Here is a 22,702-nt window from a genome sequence, read left to right as displayed (position 1 = left end):
TTCAAGCCGGTTTTGAAGTGCCTCAACGCGCCAATTGAGCGTTCAACATTTTTGACTTTCTAAATGTCAGACGCGAATTTGATCGTTTTGGTCGCGCCGGGTCTTGTTTGTTTGAAAGTTTGTATTTATATGTTATTTTCGAGTTTATTGCAATAATTCCTGTTCATAATGGACATCCATTCTCCCGATGTAAGTGAATTGATGCTCTGCAGTGTTTTAGGTGCCGTGAGAGCGTGTAACGATCTTTGTTTACCAACTGCAGGTCCTTGGAACATTGATTCTTGACGGCGGCAAAGTTCTTAATTTGAGAGCTGGAACTTACTTGATAGGGAATGCATCGTCGAAAGAATGTGATCATCATATTAAAATAGACGACCCGGTAAGTGTTCTTACTCCCTAAGGGCTTTTGTCAATATTTTGGTTAGGAATAATTGCGCCGGAATTTTAGGCGGCACTTCAAAATGTTTCGCGCTTGAGGGTGGTTCTGTTTATTGTATTTCGCAACCTAATGAAGATAAGATTTTATATCAATTGATGTAATATTAAGCTTAATATCTCGTTTTTCTTCTGAAGTTGTGAGTCGGCAACTTTGGACACTTTTATTCTATCGGTTCCGAAGATAATCACTTGTGTTTATGGCTATGCGTATTCACTCGTTTAAGCAATTGTGCACTTAGTGGACTTAATTGGTCTTCAAGATCACTGAGATATCCCCTTTTCTCGACAGCCACTAGTTGAATATACACTGACAACGTAAGAGTTCCACCTCCAAATATTAGGGAGATGTATACGACTTACGGCTAGAACATTTTAGAAGTGATCCCCCAATTGAGTCCTCCTAACATTTCCTTGGTTTCCATTTTACTGGATTACCATTCATTTGGGAATCGTCGCGGCTAGCCCATTGTAGTTTCTGGCATTTGACCCAGGGTCGATGCTGGCAGATCAAACGATTGGTACCAATCATGGTTGTATATTATTCGCGTTTGCTATTAGCTGAAGACACTTTTCAGATGATGATGAACCTTTCTAAGACCTCAGTTAATCGCACAATTAATTTCTTCACCACTTAAGCGCAACAACTAAGTTGACCCGATACCGAGGAAGACGTTTTTGGCAATTGCCCGACCCAAAAATCGGTATTGCGTTTGCGGTCACCGGTTTGCCTTTGAAATGAAATGTCAAAACAAACGTTCGTGAGAAGAAAAACCTCTACCATAAGTTTCTCACCGATAAAATCCTGGCAACGACATTGCAGCTGAGCTCTGGGAAGTGAAGAGGCACATCAAATCATTCGATATATATTGAGGCAGCGCCTAATCCCAAAGGAGCGCATGTCCTGGGTAAAATTGCTGTACTGCGATCTATAGAGTTAAGTTTGAAGTATGGAAGACATATGAGAACCTCTCTGCGCATTTATCGGTGTTGATCAAGGAATCAAGTGCCCTTTCTTCGCTCCTCTTTGTGTTTTCCATGGACACTGTCACTTGAGGTTGTAGTGACCGTGAGGTTTCACCCGCAAACATTGAAGCCCCATCGAAATATTCCGTCGACATGTGCTTGTACGTCTCTGTGCTAGCCAGGCTCGGGAATGTGGGGGGTTCCTTTGAGCATTTCGATCCCTCATGTGTCATTGCACAAAATTCACGTGTCGTTTCCGGTTCGTGGGTACACACCGGATCGGGAAAAATAAACACAATTACGTGGATTCGTGTGCACCTATCGAAATACCAACACCCGGGCTGAACCTGAAAATAAAAGTAAAAAAAGACGGCTCGACCGCGTCGTCTTCGGACCGGAGTGCCGCGATCGAAAAGAAAATCGACGGATCACATCTTCGGTCAATGTTTCCTCACTGTGGGAAATATCTACCTATTCCCTAAAAACGACACGGTGCAGGACCCCGCAGACACAAGACCGATCACTTGCTTACCAACCCTCTACAAATTCATAACGTCCATTATTAGTGGAAGGGTCAATGCGCACCTCGACACCAACAACATTCTGTCCGAGGAGCAGAAAGGCTGCCGAGTTGAGTCAAAGTGCAAAGAACAACTCATTATCGACTCGGTAGTTGTAGGATGAGCAACTAGGGGACAAAGAAACCCCTTTAGTTGCTATATCGAGATATCCGCGATATCGATGTATCCGCTTGTACGACTTGTAGCTCCATTATCACAAGCAGTTTTAATCTCATTTGGGGTCGGATGACGGCGCGGGTTTCGCATTTGGCGGAAGATTGCATTGACATTTTTAGCGGTTTGATTTCGTTTTACAGAGAAAGAGTCCGGATAAATGGCTAACATGGCGAAAAATCATTCACTAGGGTCGTGAAGTGTCCATTCCCCTTATTTTCTAGACATGCCTCGTACTAGAAGTCCTTAGATAAGCAAGGGTTTTACCAGTGCTTAATATATTCCTTGTATTATGTGTGGTTTTAACATACATGCTTTATTTATGGTTCTATTTGAAGAAAAGTGTGTGCCTGCTTATCTTTCTTTATTATATGCTCATGAGGTTCGTTCTAAATGCGTTTTTGTATTCTATGTCACGCCTAGAAAATTGAGCTCATTTTGATAGCCGAAGTCGTTATTAAAAATTAGATGAGAGCTCGAATTTATCCAGCCTTTTCTTTCTTATACAGGCTAGGAACCCGTTTTTATTGAGCTAGGTAAGTAGGTAGATATCAGTGGCCAATTAGCACTGTGGTCCCCCGTTTTGATGCCACAAACTCCTAAGACCGTGACTGCTGTTATGAGAGCAGGGATGCAGAGTCTAGTCGGTTCGAATCTTCAGAGCCAGCCCGTAGCATTTACGAAGAAAAGCAGTTTTCCAACCCTGCAGCTAAAAATCTCTCTGAGGTCCCCAAAGAATGGTTTACCCAGTGTCCTTAGCCTGACTTTAGCTAGAGCTGGGCAATCGCAGAGAAAGTGCATGTGGGTTTCCCTTTCTTCTCCGCAGCTTCCGCAATTCGAATTGTAGGGTATGGCGAGCCTGGCGGCATGGTCCCCTATGGGCCAGTGCCCCGTGCAGGCCGCCGTAATTTTGAATGCATTTGCACACGTCAGGTAGTGCGAGTAGACTCCGCCCCTGATACCGACTGTATTCACCGAAGGGCCGCCAAGAGGAGAGCCTCGCCTGGCCAATCCGCCAACCCGCTCATTCCCCTCTATGTTCCTATGCCCGGGAACCCAGAGGAAGGTGACCTTGAGCGTGCCACCCAGACGGTTCAGCGTGTCTCTGCACTCTCCCAGCAGCCTAGTAGATGTCGCTAAGTACAAGGCCTTGATGGCCGCTTCGCTGTCGGTCAGAATGGCTATGTTACGCCTGGGGCTAGAGTCTCGCTCCAGCCATCGACAGGCTTCCAGTATCGTCAGTAGTTTTGCTTGGAATACACTGGCGAAACCTGGGAGACCATACGACTTGGATACACTATGTGTATTCAAGAAAACCCCCGCGCCAACTCCACAGGCCATCTTTGATCCATCGGTAAAGGATACTGAGTCATTTTGCCCTGGTTGGAAAGTTCACAGCAGAGCTTCTCGTGAAGTTCAACTTGCGTGTGGCATATTCCGTGGAGAATGCTTAAATTTCCCGAGGTACTGTGGCCGTAGGACTTCACTGCCAAGCATACGGACTCACGCAGTCTGACGACACGGCACGCTGCAACGTATTTAATGTGAAGGTCTAGGGGGAGAAGATGGAGGAGTATATTGAGAGCATCCGCCGGAAAGGACTGCAGAGTCCAAGTAGCACCTGCACACGCGGCTCTTTGAATCCTATTAAGCTTCATCCTATTGTATTTTTTGCTCAAAGCAGGATCGGACGCACTACAGCGGTGTACATCCAGAGAACAATCCTCGGCCGGAGACTCCATTTGTTTGCAAACGTTCTCTTGCAGGCATAGAAGGCTATACAGCCCTTCTTGACCCTCAGTTGTTTAATCTCCAATTTAGCTTTGGATCCAGGATTACGCCCAGATACTTCATATAATTATATACTTAGCATGGATATAATCCAATGCGTAAGATACTCCTCCAATCCAATACTGGTCAACGCTTCCGTGATGGCGTAGGTACTAACGTTGTTGAAAGATGCCTCTATATTCAAGAAGGCAACTAGGGTATATTGCTTGTACAGCAGCGACGGCTCAACCTCATGGAAAGCGGTTTCTGTGGATTTTCCTTTGAGGTAGGCATGCTGGGACTTAGAGAAAGGCGTTCTCTCCATAATTACGTGGATGTCCAGGACGCGCTTAGGGTCTTCAGCATGAAAGAAGTGAAGCTGATTGGTCGAAAGTCCTTCGTGGACTCATGACCGTGCCTGCTCACTTTCGGCATGAAAACCACTCGTGCGCGTCTCCAGGACTGCGGTAAGTAACCTAAAGAGATGCAGCTCTGATAAATCTCAACAAGCCACGGCAAAACCCTTTCCTGCTGCTTCTATAGCATGACTGGAATTATGCCATCTGGGCCTGGAGATTTATATGCGGAGAAGCTGTTTATAGCCCAGCCGATCTTATCCTCGGTAATTACCGATTTGATAGTCTCGCACAGCTGGGGTGGCCGCAACCCCTCCAAGCAAGGTTCTGACTCGCAGTCCTCCTCGCTGCCGGGAAAGTGCATTTGAACCAGCAGCGCCAAGGTTTCACCAGAAGATTCCGTCCAGGAGCCTTTCGACTTTTTAAGAAAGGATGGGCTCTTATGTTCCTTGGACAGAATCTTACTGAGCCTCGCGGATTCACTGGTGCTTTCAATGTTCTGACAATAGTCGAACCAAGACTGCCTATTGGCGGTCCTGATGGCCGACTTATACTTCTTCAGGCAGTCCTTGTATGGCTGCCAATATTTATGCCTGTAGCAGATGTTGAAGATTTCTTCCGTCACCTTCCTGAGGCTGGGGAGATCTTCATTCCACCTCGGTGGCAGTATATTTTTGCTGTACTTTGTAGGGCACGAGACTTTAAAGGCGGCATCGAATGCCTTTTCCAGAGCCCCGACCTTTGACTCCAGTTTGTCTGTCGTGCCAATCTTATCAATTTGCGCACTGGAGAATTTGTTCTTAATTACTTGACAAAAGTTTCTCCAGTCCATCCTTCTGGGGTCTCTGAAGGGTTTGGAGATCTCTGCGGCGAGATCTAGATTGAAAAGTATCCAACTGTGATCCGAGAAGGATCTCTGATCAGACACTCTCCAGTCCTCCATCCTAAGAATCCCATTGTCGGTTATTAGGGTGATATCAAGGACCTCCTCCCATCCGTAACAGTTCTCCGAGCTGGGGAAATGGAAGGTTGGTATACTGCCCCTGTTATACACCGATAGATTTCAAGTAATAACAAAATCAAAGAATGACTCACCTCTCTCGTTGATTTCCGAGCTGCCCCAAAGCGTATGCCTTGCATTGGCGTCGCAGTCTATCAACAGGTTGGCTTTCTTTGTTGATATCTCCTTGAATTCATTTTCCATAATTTTCCATCCTTTAGGTTTTATTTTTCAATCTTTGATGAGGGAGGAAAGCGATTATGTTAACTTCTTTTTTTTTTTCTTCAGCCTTCGTCCCTTTCACAAGCGAGGTCGGCTCGACATGATCGGTTTCGCTATTTAGCTTTATCAAATGTCTGATCTGGATGCAATCTCGAGACTTTTAAATCCCCATCCAGCGTATCGACCCACCGTTGTATCGGCCTGCCTTTTGGTCGTTTACCATCGACTTCGCGAATTGCGTGACCATACCATCGAAGAGGCCTCTCTCGTAATTTTTCCACGATCGATGCAACCCCATAACGATCGCGGATATCCTCATTTCGGATGTGATCAAAATGTGTCACGCCACTAGTCAAACGTAATATCTTCGTTGACCTGAGGTATTTAAATCGCTTAGTTCTGGGCAAATCACTGCCGCTGACAGTAATTGTGCCTGTTTCATGGGGATCGGTCGTCAAAAATTCAATTTTATTCAGATTCGATCTGAAACCGATCATTCCATTTCTGGACAAGTTGCTCGCGATCATTTTTGCTATTTGATGCTAGAAAAACATCATCTGCATAAACCAGTGTATTGGGCGCTAGACGTTGGATGTCTCGTGTGATGGTGTCCATAACAAGAACAAAGAGGAGTGATGAGAGGGCGTTTCCTTGATAAACACCAACAAAGACACGAAGCGGTTTTGATAAACACGCCACAATTCGAACTTTACTTTTCGGATCGTGGTACAGAAATTGAATCCAGCGCACGAGTTCTTCTGGGACTAAGTGTTGTTGTAGAGCATACGAGATGAGTTCGTGTGGCACACAGCCAAACGCTTTCTCTAGATCTAGAAATGCAATGTACAGAGGGCGATGCTTCTCATGGTGTTTCTCCATGAGTAACCGCGCTGCGTGTATTGCGTCAGTAGTTCCGCAGTTCTTGACAAATCCGGCTTGATTCACGGTTATTTCAACGATCTTCATGGACGGTAATTTGATCATTCTGCTGGACTACCTTTCTTTTTCCATATTGGAACAGTGGTACTTTGTTGCCAGTCAGATGGTGTTCTACCTTCCTGAATAACCAGACTAAAGAATTCACTGAGCCACAGTGTTGGGTCCTAGCTCTTCGCTTTCCAGAGATGCGATGTCGTCATGTCCTGTGGCTTTCCCCGATTTCATTTGTTGCGCTGCCAGGTGGAACTGCTCCAAATGTCGGTAATGATTGTGGAAGTGGAGGATGAGCTAATTCATCAATTGAAATCTGCTTGAAGTATTCTCATCATCTATCCGTTGCGTCTCAACGGTCGGTAAGCGAAGTATCGTTCTTGTCATTAACGCAACAGAAATGTTCGATATCCTGCGTGCGTTCGTTACGGCTTTTGGGAAGTCGATACAGATCTCTCTCGCCATCCCGAGTGTCCAATTTATCGTAGATTTTTCTAATGGTCCTCTTGGGTGACAGGGACGGCTTTCTTTGCTTCATGGTTGGCATTCTTATAAATTGGCCAATTGGCCAGTGTTTTATCGTCGAGAAATTTGGCATCACGGAAACCCTCTGAGATGGCAAATTCAACACCATATTCAGTGTGGGGGCTACCAAAATAGAGAAGTTTATAGCCATTTTTACAGCTTTCGCATTCAATGTCGCAACTTTTGTCACCAGACCATCGGATTTCTTGCAGAGCGCAGATATCCATGTGCCTTTTCCGAAGGGCTCTTGTGAGTTCCTCGGTCTTTCCAGTTAGGGTGCCAATATTTAGCGTACAGACACGTATTTGTTTTGTTCGGACTATCTTGCTTACGTCTTGATGCCGTCCATGCGCAAGAATCCTTGCCAGTTTCTCGGCAGGACCGGGGCCCGTCCTGCCGCGTCGATTGAGATGGATGCCCTAGCATTTTTCCGACGCTTGTGACTTAATCCGATCATCTTTCTTCTAAGCGATTATGTTAGCTTGTGATTCAATATATAAAATCTGCTTAAATTATGCTAATTTTATTTTAAATTTTTAATAGATGCAATGCTTTCGATTTGCTGTTATTTTTTTTTTAAATTTCCATTACAGTCGATTGATGTGAAACATGCTGCATTTGTTCTAACCCATGATACTATTAAGCTAATGGATTTATTTTCTCAACACGGTTCGTATATTGATGGCAAAAAAATCAAACAATGTGAAGTTGTAGAACTTGTCAAATCTGTGAAGCTTCAATTTGGAAGCTTTATTTGTCAGTTCCGTTACAATCAAGAGGTAATTTCTGAAAGTATTGGGTTTTATATTTCGTAATCGTCGCGTTTTATATAACAGAGTGACAGCGGCTTCTTAGGGATAAATGATTCTGCGACAAAAGACACTTCAATCATCCCAAGTACTCCAACAAATCACAATGAATCTCTTCCGACCCGAGCAAACAACAAGAGTCGGAATCCTTCATCAACGCCCACTATTTTATTAAGCCGGCGTTCCTCAAACACATTACAAAATGGAGATAGTGCAGACGAAAGCTTTTTCGTGAAAGCGACACAAGCACAGAATAATGTGAACGCTAGTTCACGAGAAATGGCTTCGCTTCTCGAAGGTGACGATGAATTTTTCCTTCCCGAAACTCAGGAAATACGAACAGATCAACCTGTGGATGATGATAATAGTTCATGTGATATGTTCCAGTTAAACACACAAGATTTTCGAGATGGGGATAATTGTAGCAATGATTCAGACAACTTGATAGCTAACGTATCACTACAGAATTCGGAGATCATTCCTTATATCATGCCTCCAAAGCTTGAAAGTAACTCCAGAATTATGCCGGATCAGAAGGAACCCACAAAATCAACTTCGAGTAATGTGAACGACGTTGGTAGCGATACTGACTGTGAAGAGGATTTATTTAATTTAAGGATGGATGAAACCAATGACGGGAAAGTAGATCAAAATGACAAGAGAAGCGCAGCCTCAACTCCAGATATAGATTTTTGCGACAACAAATTGAACGACGAAGAGGATACAGACAGTTTACAAGCAACACAGATTTTCCCATTGCGAAAAAGCTGTGTCAATGTTGGAAATAGTATCGAGAACCTTACATCACATGAAGACGACGATAGAGGTGATAACAATAAGCAGGATCTTAGCCGCATTGAACCAGCTAGTGTTTCAACTACTGCGACTGAAAATTTAGAACAAACACAAATATTTCGGTTACCGGTTGCACCGGCTCCACAAGACAACCATTCATTTTCACTGCCATCTATCGATCAATACAATAGAGCCAGAAATTCAGCGAAAAAGTCAACCGCAACACCAGCAATAAATGACGATGATGTTGAACCTACTCAAATATTTAAACCACCCGATGTTCAAACAAAAGTAAACGAAAGCATTCCATCGGAAAATACAGAATTTCTTGAAGTTACACAGAAGTTTATTGCGCCCTCAACATCTGCTAACAGATTACAAATGACTCCATCACCGATTCTCTTAGACTCTGACGAGGAAGAAAATGATACTGAATTTTGCCTGAATCCAACTTTAGTCATTGGTGAACAACCCGATGTTAGTGAATCGTCAAAGAAAAACCAAACTTCAGATAAGAAGAAACGCAATCTGAATAAATTATTTGGTTCCGATGATGAAGATGAAAGCATAACACCTGAAGAACGAAACCCATCAGTGGCTGATCCATTGAAATTGAAAACACCAGCACGTACAAACTCACCCTTAATTCAGCCAACTCCTGATTTTGCTTTCTTTAAATTACCCAATTTGAAGAAAATTGATGTGGCCGATGAGATATTCCGTTCAAAGTTCAAACATGTGGAGCGTTCTAGAACGTTATTAGAGGAGAGTTCGGATGAAGATGATGAAAATGACCCAACAAAACTCATGAATCGTCTCCTCACGGAAACCGAGAAATTGGATGATAATCTCAAAGATATGAATGACAAAAAAGCTGAAAGCACAACAAGGGGAAAACGCACTGTTCGCAAAGCCTCTTCCGCATCTACTTCTAACGAGTCGGATTCGAAGAAGAGTAAGACTCATTCAAAATACTCAAAACCTACTAAAAAAGTGGAAGAGGAATCAAATTCTAAGACAAAGGAGCAGGGGACGAAATCATCGAAGTCAGAATCTTCTTCGAAATCGTCAAAGTCAGAATCTTTTTCGAAATCGTCGAAGTCAGAATCTGCCTCGAAATCGTCGAAATCAGAATCTTCCTCGAAACCTTCGAAGTCAGAATCTTCTTCAAAATCTTCCAAGTCAGAATCTAAAGAGTCGAAAACATCTGTGAAAGACTCGAGACAAACCAGACAGCACAAATTGGAAACCGCAAACATAGAAAATGTTGAAAATGTTGCTTTGCCTGAAAAACGGGCTACTCGACAAAGACATGGTAAAAATTCTTCCAATAGTTCGGATGGATCAAGGCATGACGAATTCAAATCTGATAAAGGTAAACGTATAGTTTATGTCCTTTAAGTTTGATACTAGAAAACTACAAATATTCGCTCGAAATCTGGAAGATTTTCGGTGCTTGTTTTTGTATTTAAATTATTTTCTGCTTTCTACGTTTTTCTTATTTATTTTGTCTGATAGGCAGTAGATCTAATGACCGTAATAGCAAAGATAGAGACCATGTTGGGTCTAAGAAGACAAACAGTCATCGTATTGAAACCAGTGAAAAAAATTTACCAGCAAAAAAATTAGGTGAATTAACAGAAATAGATAATAGAACCAAACCACGAAATTGTAAAGTTTTATTACAACGTACGGTCCTTGGTAATATTGCAGAATGCGATGATCGCATGACTAGGAAGAGACATACGACAAGCAAACAGGAAACAGCAGTGCCCAAGAAGAGGAGCAAAGAAAATGTAAGTTTATTAATGGAGTAGTGGTTAGTATTTGCATAAGTCAATGTGGAATGGAATCCAGTCCTTATTCATTATATTTGTTTTCTATCTTTATATAGCCTTTTATCTTCTATTTAAATGAATGCGCGAATATAGTTAAAATATTTTTCCTGAGCAGCAACTGATTTTTATTGTTTTCGGGCGCTTAAGAACTCTATGAATCTGCATGCCAGTGAAGCACGGGAATCGTACTTTATTTTCCTCGTGACAAGGGTAGAATGCGATTTCTTCATGCCAGCCGAATCGCCTACTATTTTGACGGGCGTCTCCGCCGCTAGGAACTTCAATGAGTTATCCATCCCTTCCCAATCCCAGTGGTTCTTCAGAAATTGATCTGGAACCGTAATGGTTACGGGTAATTTGGGAATTTTTGTTTCGGATAGGAGGAATCCTAAGTCCACATCTACTTGATGTTGGAGCAGACCAACTGGAGAGCACTTTACTCTCAGGTTTTTTGGTCCACAGACCCGTCGTTATGGCATAGTATCCAAGTACTTGGGTGCTATGATATGTGGACTTAGGATCCCTCATATTCCAAATAAATTCAACCTCGGATCCGAGGTATCGATTCTTTTTGCATCAGTTGTATAGTGTAGAATATATAGGGAAAGTGATTTTTTGATATTCGGAGTCGTTCCGAAATTACAGTGTTAAACAGGTAAAATGTCACATGTCAGGTTTATGCCGATCGCCGCGTATTTATGTCCAGTCCGAATAACTTCATAATCATAAGGATTCAAGGCTTTACTTGTGTTTCTTCAAGAAACCTAAGGTTTATGGACTAGGTATAGCAGATTAATGGTCAATTAAGATTTTATGGATCGCAAATCGCATTCTGCTGCCACCATTGCCCAAAATCTATCCAACGAAATTCTTTGAAATTTTCACGGCTTATTTAGAATATACTACTGCCCGCAAACTTTATCCAATTTTTCACAAACAATTTCTAAAACAAGTCGGGAAACCGGAAGCTTGACGCTTTAGGTATAAAAGGTTTTGTGTTTCCCTATGTAAGGAGCATAACGCTGTCAGCTTCAGTAACCTGCCCAGAACTGAGCGAATTAAATATCTCGGGTGAATGCTATCAGCCAATGAAGAACTGCGCAATGAAATTGTGACATTCCACAACTGGTGTTCTTTGTGATCGACGTATCAGCAAAGGTCTCAAATTTAAAATTTACCGCAATGTCGTTCGTCCTGTCGCTCTTTATAGTTCTGAGTATTGGAAGACTATAAAAGACAATGAACGGCGTGTTGCGATAATGAAGACGAAGATGTGGCGTTGGACTAGTGGCGTGACATGTTTTGGTCACATCCGTCTGCCGGCCGGCCGAAAAAACGGTGGCTTGATACGCTGGATGGGGATTGAAAAGCCGCGTGATTACATCTAGATCAGGCATTTGATAAAATAAAATGGCGAAACCGATCACGACAGGCCGACCGGGCTGGTGAACGGGATAAAGGCTGAAGAAAAAGAAGATATGAGGAGCGATTAGTGCATGACAGTTCCGTGCCACATAATTAAAAATTCCATTGCACTCTATTTTTAGAAAGCAATTTAAATCAATCATAGAAAGCCCTGTATTGATAATAGTCAACCTCACACGCTTCACACTGTGAGTCTTAATGTTATTAGCAAATGCCAAGAATTCAACCCACAACAGATACAAAAAGGGCTGGGGAGAAGTAATTTCTTCATGAATGGAATTTTAATCTCATTCGAATGTCAATTATTCTCGTTAATTATGACGTCGGCATCTTATTTGTATGGCTTAGGATGCGGTAAATTCGCACAAAATTCATAAGTTTGAAATGCTATAAATTTGACACTAATAGTCGGATTTTCATCGCATGTGTATGCACGAGACATCTATGACGGTGCAAAATTTATTACTGCTAGTATGCACTTAAGGGGGGTTTTTCAATAAATTTCTAAAAGTTGTATGTTTGTGGACCGCTTTCCGCGCAAACCAGGTACTTTCAACACCTTTTCGTGTGACACTGCTAATTGAATAATCCGCAGTCCGTTATCATTTGTATTTTGATGTAAGCTATAGGAGCCAACGTATCGCCTGAATAGGGGCTGTTAAAATCTCCAAGTATGATTTTGATATCATATCTGGGACAGGCAGGGTTCGTTTTACTGTCTCGTAGAAAGTATTCTTCTCCGATCCTGTAGTCTCCTATCTAGGGGCGTGAACGTTAATGAGGCTTATATTTCTAAATTTGCCTCGCAAGCGCAGAGTGCATAGCCGTTCTCTTATGTTTTCAATGCCGATAAGAGCAGGTTTCATTTTTTGACTGACTAAGAAACCTACTCCGAGCATATGGTTTTTTTTATTATAATCCCTACTTATGTTCTCATCTCCCTCTTATTACATCATATGTGGCACCCCCATTTAGCAGACACCTCCGAATAACGGACGACATTTTGTCCGACGGTATCTGCGAAATAGAGGTTCCACTGTTTTTACATAACATTACAAGAAAGCTTAAAGAAATTAAGTGACTACCTCTTAGGCGATCGAGCCCAAGCTTGTAGCGCTCGATTCTTTGTTTATAAAATCTAAGGAAATGAATTTCGCTTTGAAATTTTTGCAGTGTATTCTGTGATTGTTAAGCTATCGATCTATGCAATAGAAAAAAATCGATTCTGAAAACCTCCTAATGTGGTTTCTTCCCTTAAAGTGTATTGTACGGTCTGGCAAACATTTGAAAAATGGTTCCATCAGCATTGTTTCTAAAATTTGAAACGACTGTAAAGCTTACAAAAATTTATTTATTCAATCAAAATAGGTGCCAGTCGATTCAAAACACTTCTCCGAGCGAGATACATGAGCATGTATCCCAGTTTCGTAGAAGTCCAATTTTTAGGGGTCGATAAACTCGTCGAAGGCAATTTTGACGAACTCTTCATTCCTCAATTGTTATTCCGCCAAAAAATGATCCAAATGCTAAAAAAAATGGTAGTCGGTTGGCAAAAGGTTCGGTGAATATGACAGATGAGGCAGAGTCTAATAATGCAATTCGTTCAACTTTTGAACCGCTTTTCTGGATTCATGAGGTCGTTCATTGTCGTGAAGGAGTATCACACCATCTCTGTTGACTAATCTCGGCCGTTGAATACTCAATTTTTGGTGCATTTCTGGAGTTGGGCACAGTATTTCTGTGCATTTATTGTTTATCCAGGTGCCAAGAATGAATAGTGGACAACTCCAGCTCTAGACCACCAAACAGTCACCATTACCTTCTTCGAATGGAGGCTCAGTTTCGGCATATGCTTCTGTGGGTTATCAGCATCTAGCCATTGTGCTGATCGGCGACGATTGTCGTATAATTTCCAAAGGGATCGCTTATGTTGCGGAAGAGTTAAGAACGGCAAATTTCCATTCGAAGCGCCATGTTTTGCTCCGTAAAAGCTTGCGAAACCCATTTGTCGAGCTTTTTCACCTTTCCAAGTTGTTGCAAGTGCCGGGAAACTGTCGAATAATGTACGCCCAGTTTCTCTGGAATGTCTCTCACAGACTGACGTGTGTCAGATTTGACTAGCAAAAGCACCTCGTCGGTATCAATCGATGGTCCTAGATGTCCACGTGGCTCAATTTGAAGGTTTCAGTCGCCTGGCCGGAATTTTTCGAACCACTCCGTGTGGTTCGTTCGCTTACCGTATCAGCTCCAAATGCGCTGTTAATGTTCCTAGTCGCCTCCACTGCTTTGTGACCGAGTTTGAACTTATGCAGAAAAAGTATACATTCTTGGCTCTTTTCCACCCTTTTTTCCCTTTTATCCACTGTTATCACAACGATGGTCAAAACTGAAATGACTCCTTGCTTAAATGTAAGACTGGTGATGGTTTGGTACAGCAAAATCGCAACTAACTTCACTTGATTGCCAAATCGGCCATTTCATATGCAACAACCTAATATATTCATAAAAATAGAATAATTAAGTATTAATTATTCTTAATAATCCAGGACCCTGTGCAACTGCAACCAGTGACTGAAGAAGACGATATTCCTCAAGTGCGAAAATCAAACAGAACTACAAAGGCACGAATCGCTTTCACAAAAATGGATAGTAAAGCATACGAGAAACACATTGAAAAAATCGGTAAGTCTTTGAAAACGTGATTGTCCGTCGAAAAAAAATATATATTTGGACGCTGTTCACCTATTTTTAGATTCGCCAAGATATAAAACTAGATCTGTTGCAACAACAAAACTGAAATACTTTAGAAATTAGCATTTAAGGAAAAAAATCATTTTATATTGCATCAATTTTTTGTTTTTCTTTTTTATTAGTTTAGGGGGACACAATGAAAGATTTTACTTATTTTTGACGTTAATTTTACGAAATTTTCCAATGTTTTATAATAATAAATGTGGTAAAAATAAATCGGAGCGATAATATTAAAACTCATGTTTTTTTAATCATTCGCTTTCATGTGTGTTTATTCGCTAGAGACCAAATGGAACCATAGTCTATCTAGTCCAAAAGAAGTCATCCAAACACTTGCCTGTCCAGCTTGTAGACACATCTGATATCTCAGTTGTATTCGTGGTGGATGTTGTTTTTTCTAAAAGCATTATTTTTGTATAAAAAAGGAAGTTGTGGAAAACCATGTCTGCATTCACCAATAACAAATACAGCGCTCATCACTATTGTGCAAATACATCAACTATTTGTCTTTAAATCGAGCCAATCTCAGTTACCTCGGTATCCGAGCCTTAATCCTTTTTATCTCTCTTTTCCTTGAGTAAAGTACGGTTTCATATACTTTCCTTTCATGCTACTCTTGAACTCATTTTCTTTTCTTCTTTCATTTTTGTTTCACTTTCACCACCAATTTCCATTCCACTTTCTAAGTTCTAAAACTAATTAGTGTCGTTTGTGAGCCATGTGTCCACTACATTCAATGTCGCCACCATTACAAGTGTTAATATGCGCTTCAAGTCAAAGTGTTGTACGGGGCTGGGCAGCTCGGCCATTATAGTTTTAATTCCGCTTCACTCTGAATCCATTCAGTTGTGATCTGGTTATTTTACTTTGTGGGAAATCTCTCGTTTATACGCTTTCAAACCATGTTTAGGAATTACATCAATTTTGAATCAAAAATATTGGAATTTCAAGCTATGAAGCAACACGGATAATAGTAGTGAACTGCATTTCAGTCACGATGGATTCAAGTTTAACGAGCACCTGCGCTACCCGAATTTACCATGAAACAAATTAACACATTTCTAAATTCTAACAAGCATAAGTACTATAAGAATATTTGTTTTCTTCCCATTCATTTTAGGTGGTATAATTGTTGACGATCCACTAGATTCCACTGTCCTTATCACGGACAAGATATATCGCACATGGAAATTTCTTTCTGCAATGGGTAAAGGAATACCAATTGTAAACATTAAGTGGTTACATGATACGCTGGACTACAAGGAGAGAAAAATGCCAACACATCCAAACTGTGAAGACTACTTACTGAGGGATCCAAACGCTGAAAAGAGATTCAAATTCTCTTTGAGAAAGTCACTGGAATATGCTCGGAACTCGCCTGTGTTTAAAGGATATACATTTTATTGTACACCTAACACCAAACCAAAACCAAAGGAGTTGCAGAGTAAGAAATTTTAATTTAAGAGAAACGTTTTGATTCATCATTGTTGAGTTTGATATATGTTTGTAGTCCAATCTTTTAAATGAAAACAGTTAGAAGTCTTTTCTGGTCTAGGCTGATGTTTTCATTTAATTTGTGGTTGCTTTTATTTGACGTAATTATATTAGATATTAATTCATTGATATTTGACCTATTAAACTGTGAGGTACGTAGGTTCAGTGACCACTCCTATGAGCCCAATCAGCGCGGTTGTGCGCTATTTTGAAGTCACGAACTCCTAAGACCATAACTACTGTGGTAAGAGCCAGAAGGTAGAGTTTAGCCGGCTCAGATCTTCAGAGTCAGCCCGTAGCATTCACGTAGGAAAGCAGCTCTCCCACCCTGTGAGAGTGTGACATCTTTCTGTTGCATATACGAGAGTGGTCTGAAAAGTCGCCGACCTTAACGTGATGATTACAGCACCCGTCAATAAAAGGTAGAGAATGTGGTTACGCATCTTTTGACAGATACAAACCAAGATTTCAGCCATTTTCGACGCGCAGTTGCTGTTTGATAATCGTTTGAGTCAGTCGATGTGAGTGTTTTTGTGAAAATGGAAAAAATCGAGTATCGAGCTGTCATTTAATATTTGTTTTTCAAAGACAATACGCCTACTCAAAGCAAAGATGAGTTGGAAGCTGTGTACGAGAACTCTGCACCATCATTTTGGAATTTTGGGCAGCTGAATTCAAACGTTCGGGACATCCAAAAACTGCAACCACTAACAATAACATCGCTAAAGTTCACCAAATGGTGCTAAACGATCGTCGAATTAGAGTGAAAGAGATATTAGAGGCTATGAATATGTCAAAAGAACGTCTTTACCACATATTGAATGAAGGTTTAGGCATGACAAAGCTGTACGCGCGTCAGGTGCCGCGTTTGTTCACGTTAGACCAAAAACATGTTCGAATCAACATTTCCAACGCGCTGTTGACGAAGTTTATGCGCCATCAATCAGAGTTTTGGAGAAGAATAATTACTGAATATGAAACTTGGATACACCATTATACGCCCGAAACAAAAATACAGTCAAAACAGTGGGCTGCGAAGGGGGAATCGGCTCAAAAAAATCGAAAACTGTTTGTTTGGCTGGGAAAGTGATGGCGAATATGATTTTGGGATAGTCATGGAGTTAATCGATTATCTTCAAACAGGGAAAACCATTACAGGAGCATACTACGCATTATCACTCGACAAACTAAAGCTAGAAACTGCGGAAAAACGGCTACATTTGAAGAAAAAAAACTGTCTCACCAAGACAATGTGCCGTCTCACACCTCTGAACTGCTTGACCACCCTATTTATTCACCAAATCGAGTCCCAAGCGACTTCTTTTTGCGTCTAATTGCGCTGGGTGTTCTGGTTGTTCAGTAGTTCATCAAAGTCCTCAACCCATCGCTCCAATATGCCCATTCTGTCGAAAATTAGATTTCCTTCTTTGTCTCGGGAGGATGAATATCGAGGTTTGTAGGGCTTCATCCTGCTGATTTCCCATGGCTGTTACATCCAGAGAATCATCCTCGGCCGAAGATTCCATTTCCTTACAAAGATCATCTTACATGCGTAGAAGGTTATACAAGTACATACCTTGTTCGCTCCCAATTCTATGTTTACTCTCTAAATTAAAAGAGTATCCAGGATTACACCCAGATATATTACTTTGTGGGCAAGTGCCAATCTTTGTCCATTTGGTCGCTTGTCTTAGTTGTAAATAACATCAACTCCCTTTTGGTTGAATTTACACTGAGTCCGCATCCTGTAACCTACAGGCACACTTTTCCACCCCATTTGAATAATTTCACTCAAAACGGAGTGAAACGTGCCTGACACCAATAGCACCAAGCCATCGGCACAAGCCACCATCTTCGTCCCGCTCCTGTTTAGTATCCGTAGAATTTCATTCATCACTATCAACCAAAGCATCAGAGAGAAATGATGTGACCCTACTCGCAGCTCTGGTCAAGTGGCTACCTTACAGATCAGATTGGATGATCCTGGTTCTTAGCATAGATACTCTTCGATGTGGAAGACACCCCTCCAAATCCTATTCTAGTTAGAGCCTCCTTGATGGAGGAAGGGAGCCACGGTTTATTGCTTGTAGTGTAGCGATCGTTCAACCGTGAAGAGCGGGGTGTCTGTGCAATTTCTTCTGAAATAGAGTTGCTTGAAAAAGGATGTCTTCTCCATCATCGCTTTTACGTAGATGTCCAGGACACGCTCTAGGGTCTTCAATGCAAAAGAATTGACTGAAGAACACTGATTGGCCGAAAATTTTTCCCCGACTCGTGGCGGTGCCTGCCTGCTTCCGGTATGAAGACCACTCACCCGCACCTCCAGGAGTGCGATACGTATCTGAACGGAATATAGCTCCAATAAATCTATGCAAGCTACGGCACAACCTTTGCTGTTTTGGAACATTGTTGGCATTATGTCATCTGGATGGAGTACATACCCTACAAGCAAGGTTCTGACTCAGAGTCCTCGCTGGCGGAGAAGTGTTTATGGATTAGCAGCTCCAGAGCCTCACCAGAAAGGCTCTTTTTAGCGAAGCTACATGCTTTGGGTCTGTCCCGATTAATATCTAGTGTGCTGTGAAATACATTGTAGTAATGCGATGTCGATGTCTTCCTTTTGGAGGAGCAAAAGGTTAGCTGCGGCGTAGATTTATCTGCGCTACCCTCAGTATGGTCTGTTTATGTGAGGGGTCGTAAGTCCCGTCGTACCGATTTTTAAGGTTTTGTGTAAACACAAAACCTTATTAAAATCGGTTTACTGTCTGTCTGTCTGTCTGTCTATCTGTCTGTCTGTCTGTCCGTCACACGCATTTTTCTCGGAGACGGTTGCAGCGATTGACACCAAATTTAGTGGAAAGCTGGGAGCTGTGAACGCTCACGCATACAGTGAGTTACATCCTTTAATGATGAATTTAAGGGGGGGTCCCCATACATGCAAAGGGGGGGTGTAAATTTTTTTTTCATCAAATATAGTCATGTGGGGTATCAAATTAAAGGTCTCGATTAGTACTTTTCGAAGACGGTCTTAGTTTTGACATTTGTTGAAAAGGTGGGGAGGGCGGGGGGTTGAAAATGACCATTCCTTTACGGGGGCCATTCTCAGAAACTACCCTACCGAAAAATCTGAAAAAAATCAAGAGGCTGCCACTATATGGTGCCTGGGCTCCGAAATACCTTCCACACTGATATCTGCACAAATAAAGTTAATAATAGTATATTACTATAATTTTTAGTAATTCGCTGCAAGACCCCCCTTAAGTTCATGCTAGGACTACGAAATTTCGCAACAATATAGGATATAGCATAGAGCATGGTCTTACCAAGTTTGATGGAAATCGCACTATTACTAACAAAGTTATAATACGTCAAAGTTGTCACTTCTTTGCAAATTCAAGACTATGAATGTCAATATCATCCGAAAGTGGATATTCTCACATAATATATGCATATATTACGTGCTACGTACTAAGAAATACACAAAACCTTTCGTACCTGAAGCGTCCAGCTTCCGGTTTCCCGACTTGTTATATGACTGCTTTTTTAATGGCTCCAAGCACTCTTATATCTGTGTGGAATAGGAAAGGCTGGCTTTTCACATGAGTTGGCTCCTCCTGGATTATCAGCCAGTCATTAATGGGAATCCTGTGATTTTGAAGATGCAGGGATTGGATGGGATTGCCTTTATCCACGCAGATCTTCGGTATCCAGATGCAAGTAACTCTAACGAACCGATTGTCGTATGGGATAATCTTGAGCCTTACGTCCTGCCAGGCAACGCTGATCTTAGTGACACATCAACCATGAAAGTCCCTGAATATTTTTTTCTAGCATGCTTGTATTGTGTTGTATCCACGAATCAAATGGGAGAAATTAAAGCAGGGTGTCATCTAGGAGATACTCAATGACTATCTCCGACAACATAGTCTCAACGTTGTTTCGCACTTCCGGCGCTAATTTGCCGCTATCATCATTGCAATTCGCCAGCATCATGGGTGACTTCTGACCAGGGTCTTTGCTGCTTTGCTATTTGCAGCGATCGATTGGCGTTCGAGCCCTGAAAAACTGTGCTTCATTTTGTCCTCCTGTTCAACCTCATCCTGAGATCCGCTACGCTTGAAAGGCGTAGGTTTTGCTTTATACTTTGTTGTTGTATTTCCCGAATATAGCCTGATTTTGTACGAAGTCTTTTTCGTCCAGCATCATTAACAGTATCGGCTTTCTTATTCTTTGTAATCTTGCTTGGAATATAAATGGCCTTCTGGTATTGGTTCTTAAACAGGACCGCACTGGGGTTCTAACTTGTTCGCTGGCTTCCAGCAGCCGACATTTTTGTTCCTTGGGGAACCGCCGATGTCGACGGTTTCGGGTTAGGAGTACTGTGATTGGTAGTTGCTACGCCCAGTTCGAACTCCTCTGGTTTTCAGTTGAGGATTTCTAAATAGCACTGCACCGCGAAATTCTCCTTTTTGGTCTACTAGAAGCAAAGGCAAAGCCCACCGAACACAAGATTTTTTCATATACAAATGTCTACCAAAATATTACACTTTTTCTAACCATCTCACGATCCTTTCCTTTCAATTTTAGCTCATAGCCGTTTTTACTAGACAATGATATTTCGGTATATTTTCGCGGATAATCATCTTAATTAGATGCTATGATGTTTTTTTTTGGTAGGGGTTAAGGTGTCCTATGTCTGCATGTACGGACCGGACCAAATTGAGAGGTCCACGGACTCCTCTTTTTGGCTTTAACGCCCAAAGTTAAAAAAAAGTGGGGGTAAGTTGCTCTCTATTTGGTCCGATCCGACATTAAGTAGATGCGGACTTAGGACTCCTCAATCTCTAGCCAAAAATTACCAAGCTTTGGTCTGAAGTGTAGGCGGATTTACGTTTGATATTATTCGCACTCATGTTGTGCTTTGCGAACTATAAAAAGACGCGAATAACACCTGCGAACCGCTTCAGTCACGCTGCTCTTTAGTGTTTTTACGGCCACATTCAAACTCTCTATCACATCCATAAAGTCTTCCCGGCGGAACAAATTATTCACATCCCAATTTGATCATGAGTTTCTATGGAGTACTTTTCTAGTAAAAAACAATGAATTAGATAAAGGGAATTAGTACTAATTTGACTGAAAAAAAAACTGTAGTAACATAGATATGTATGTTTTGTTTTATGCAAGTAATCATTTCCTCATCAAATGCCTATCAATATGTATTCCTACATCTATTTCAGCTATAATTGAATGTGCAGGCGGGAAAGTCATGCGATCGTTGCCAAAGGATTTTGAAGAACCTAAGAAATTTTTCATTGTTTCTGATAAAGCTGACATCAGTATGTGGCCAGACATAAGAGTCCGTTTGGGAGACAGAACGATACTGAGCACAGAAGCAATAATAATGGCAGTCATGCAACAATGTGTGAATTTTAAAGCGTACCTGTTATCGTCCAAAACTCATTAGGTCGTTATTTATTCAATTTATTGTCTATTTTTAAGTGTATTTTCAATAAAATGTTTTTTTTTTATAAAAGTATGTAGTAAATGATATATATATATGGTGTTCACTATGGACAGCCCGCGTTCGAAATCAAGGTAATTCTAGTAAGATGCATTCCACAAATTCGACATCCCTAAAAGCTGGCTGGCCTCCTGACCTATGCCATCGCTCCATCTCAGGCAGGGTCTGCCTCGTCGTCTTTTCCTACCATAGATATTGCTCTTAGGAACTTTTAGGGCTGGATCATCCTCATCCATACGGATTAAGTGACTCGCCCACCGTAACCTATTGAGCCGGATTTTATCCGCAACCTGACGGCCATGGTATCGCTCATGTAAGGGGCCAAAAATTCTTCGGAGCATTCTTCTCTCGAACGCGGCCAAGAGTTTGCAATTTTCTTGCTAATAACCCAAGTTTCCGAGGAATACATGAGAACTGGCAAGATCATAGTCTTGTACAGTAAGAGCTTTGATCCTATCGTGAGACGTTTCGAGCGAAACAGTTTTTGTAAGCTGAGATAGGCTCTCATCGTAGCTGTTATCGGTTGTGATTTTCGACCCTAGATAGGAAAAAATTATCAACGGTCTCAAAGTTGCAGTCTCCTATTTTTATTCTTCGCGTTTGACCAGTGCGGTTTGATGTTGTTGGTTGGTTGGTTTTTGTTGCTGACGTTGCCACCATATACTTTGTCTTGCCTTCATTGATGTGCAGTCCAAGATATTGCGCCAATCGCCGCCTGCTCGATCTGAATGAAGGCAGTTTGTACGTCTCGGGTAGTTCTTCCCATGCTGTCGATATCGTCAGCATAGGCCAGTAGTTAGATGGACTTAAAGAGGATCGTACCTCTTGCATTTACCTCAGCATCACGGATCACTTTCTCGAGGGCCAGGTTAAAGAGGACGCATAATAGGACATCCCCTTGTCGTAGACCGTTGTTGATATCGAATGGTTTAAGAGTGATCCTGCTGCTTTTATCTGGCCTTGCACATTGCTCAGGCTCAGCCTAGTCAGTCTTATCAATTTCGTCCGGATACCGAATTCTCTCATGGCCGTGTACAGTTTTACTCCGGGGGATGTACAACTATGCATAAATTCGTCAGTCGAATTGAGCATAATTGAAATCCACGTTGATACTAAGATTTTTGGGAA

The 22,702-nt window shown here is 41.7% G+C and overlaps 1 protein-coding gene across 4 annotated transcripts; it reads left to right on the top strand.

Moving 5' to 3' along the window:
* The first annotated feature begins 26 nt into the window (after window positions 1-26).
* Window positions 27-21,550, top strand: LOC119649825 (mediator of DNA damage checkpoint protein 1). Of its 4 annotated transcripts, none has more exons than XM_038052162.1 (9): window positions 27-189; window positions 263-379; window positions 7,532-7,717; window positions 7,775-9,579; window positions 9,634-9,917; window positions 10,061-10,338; window positions 14,352-14,487; window positions 15,677-16,000; window positions 21,291-21,550. In XM_038052162.1, exons 1-9 carry the CDS (start codon window positions 169-171, stop codon window positions 21,515-21,517), a joined length of 3,378 nt encoding a protein of 1,125 aa, XP_037908090.1. In that variant the 5' UTR covers window positions 27-168; the 3' UTR covers window positions 21,518-21,550. The 4 variants fall into 4 exon arrangements, with proteins under 4 accessions (XP_037908090.1, XP_037908091.1, XP_037908089.1 ...); XM_038052163.1 differs by having other exon boundaries at window positions 7,775-9,917; window positions 10,061-10,171; window positions 10,256-10,338; XM_038052161.1 differs by having other exon boundaries at window positions 7,775-9,917.
* The last annotated feature ends 1,152 nt before the right edge of the window (window positions 21,551-22,702 follow it).

This window comes from Hermetia illucens, chromosome 2, assembly GCF_905115235.1.
Source record: "Hermetia illucens chromosome 2, iHerIll2.2.curated.20191125, whole genome shotgun sequence".
Classification (NCBI taxonomy): domain Eukaryota; kingdom Metazoa; phylum Arthropoda; class Insecta; order Diptera; family Stratiomyidae; genus Hermetia; species Hermetia illucens.
The sequence above is the reverse complement of the archived record's forward strand: the minus strand, read 5'-3'. Positions and strand labels throughout refer to the sequence as shown.

Coding starts and splice junctions, on each gene's coding strand:
- LOC119649825 (XM_038052161.1), top strand. CDS start 169: ATGGACATCCATTCTCCCGAT. Junction 9,918..10,060: donor CGAATTCAAATCTGATAAAG/GTAAACGTATAG, acceptor TTTGTCTGATAG/GCAGTAGATCTAATGACCGT. Junction 14,488..15,676: donor GAAACACATTGAAAAAATCG/GTAAGTCTTTGA, acceptor CATTCATTTTAG/GTGGTATAATTGTTGACGAT.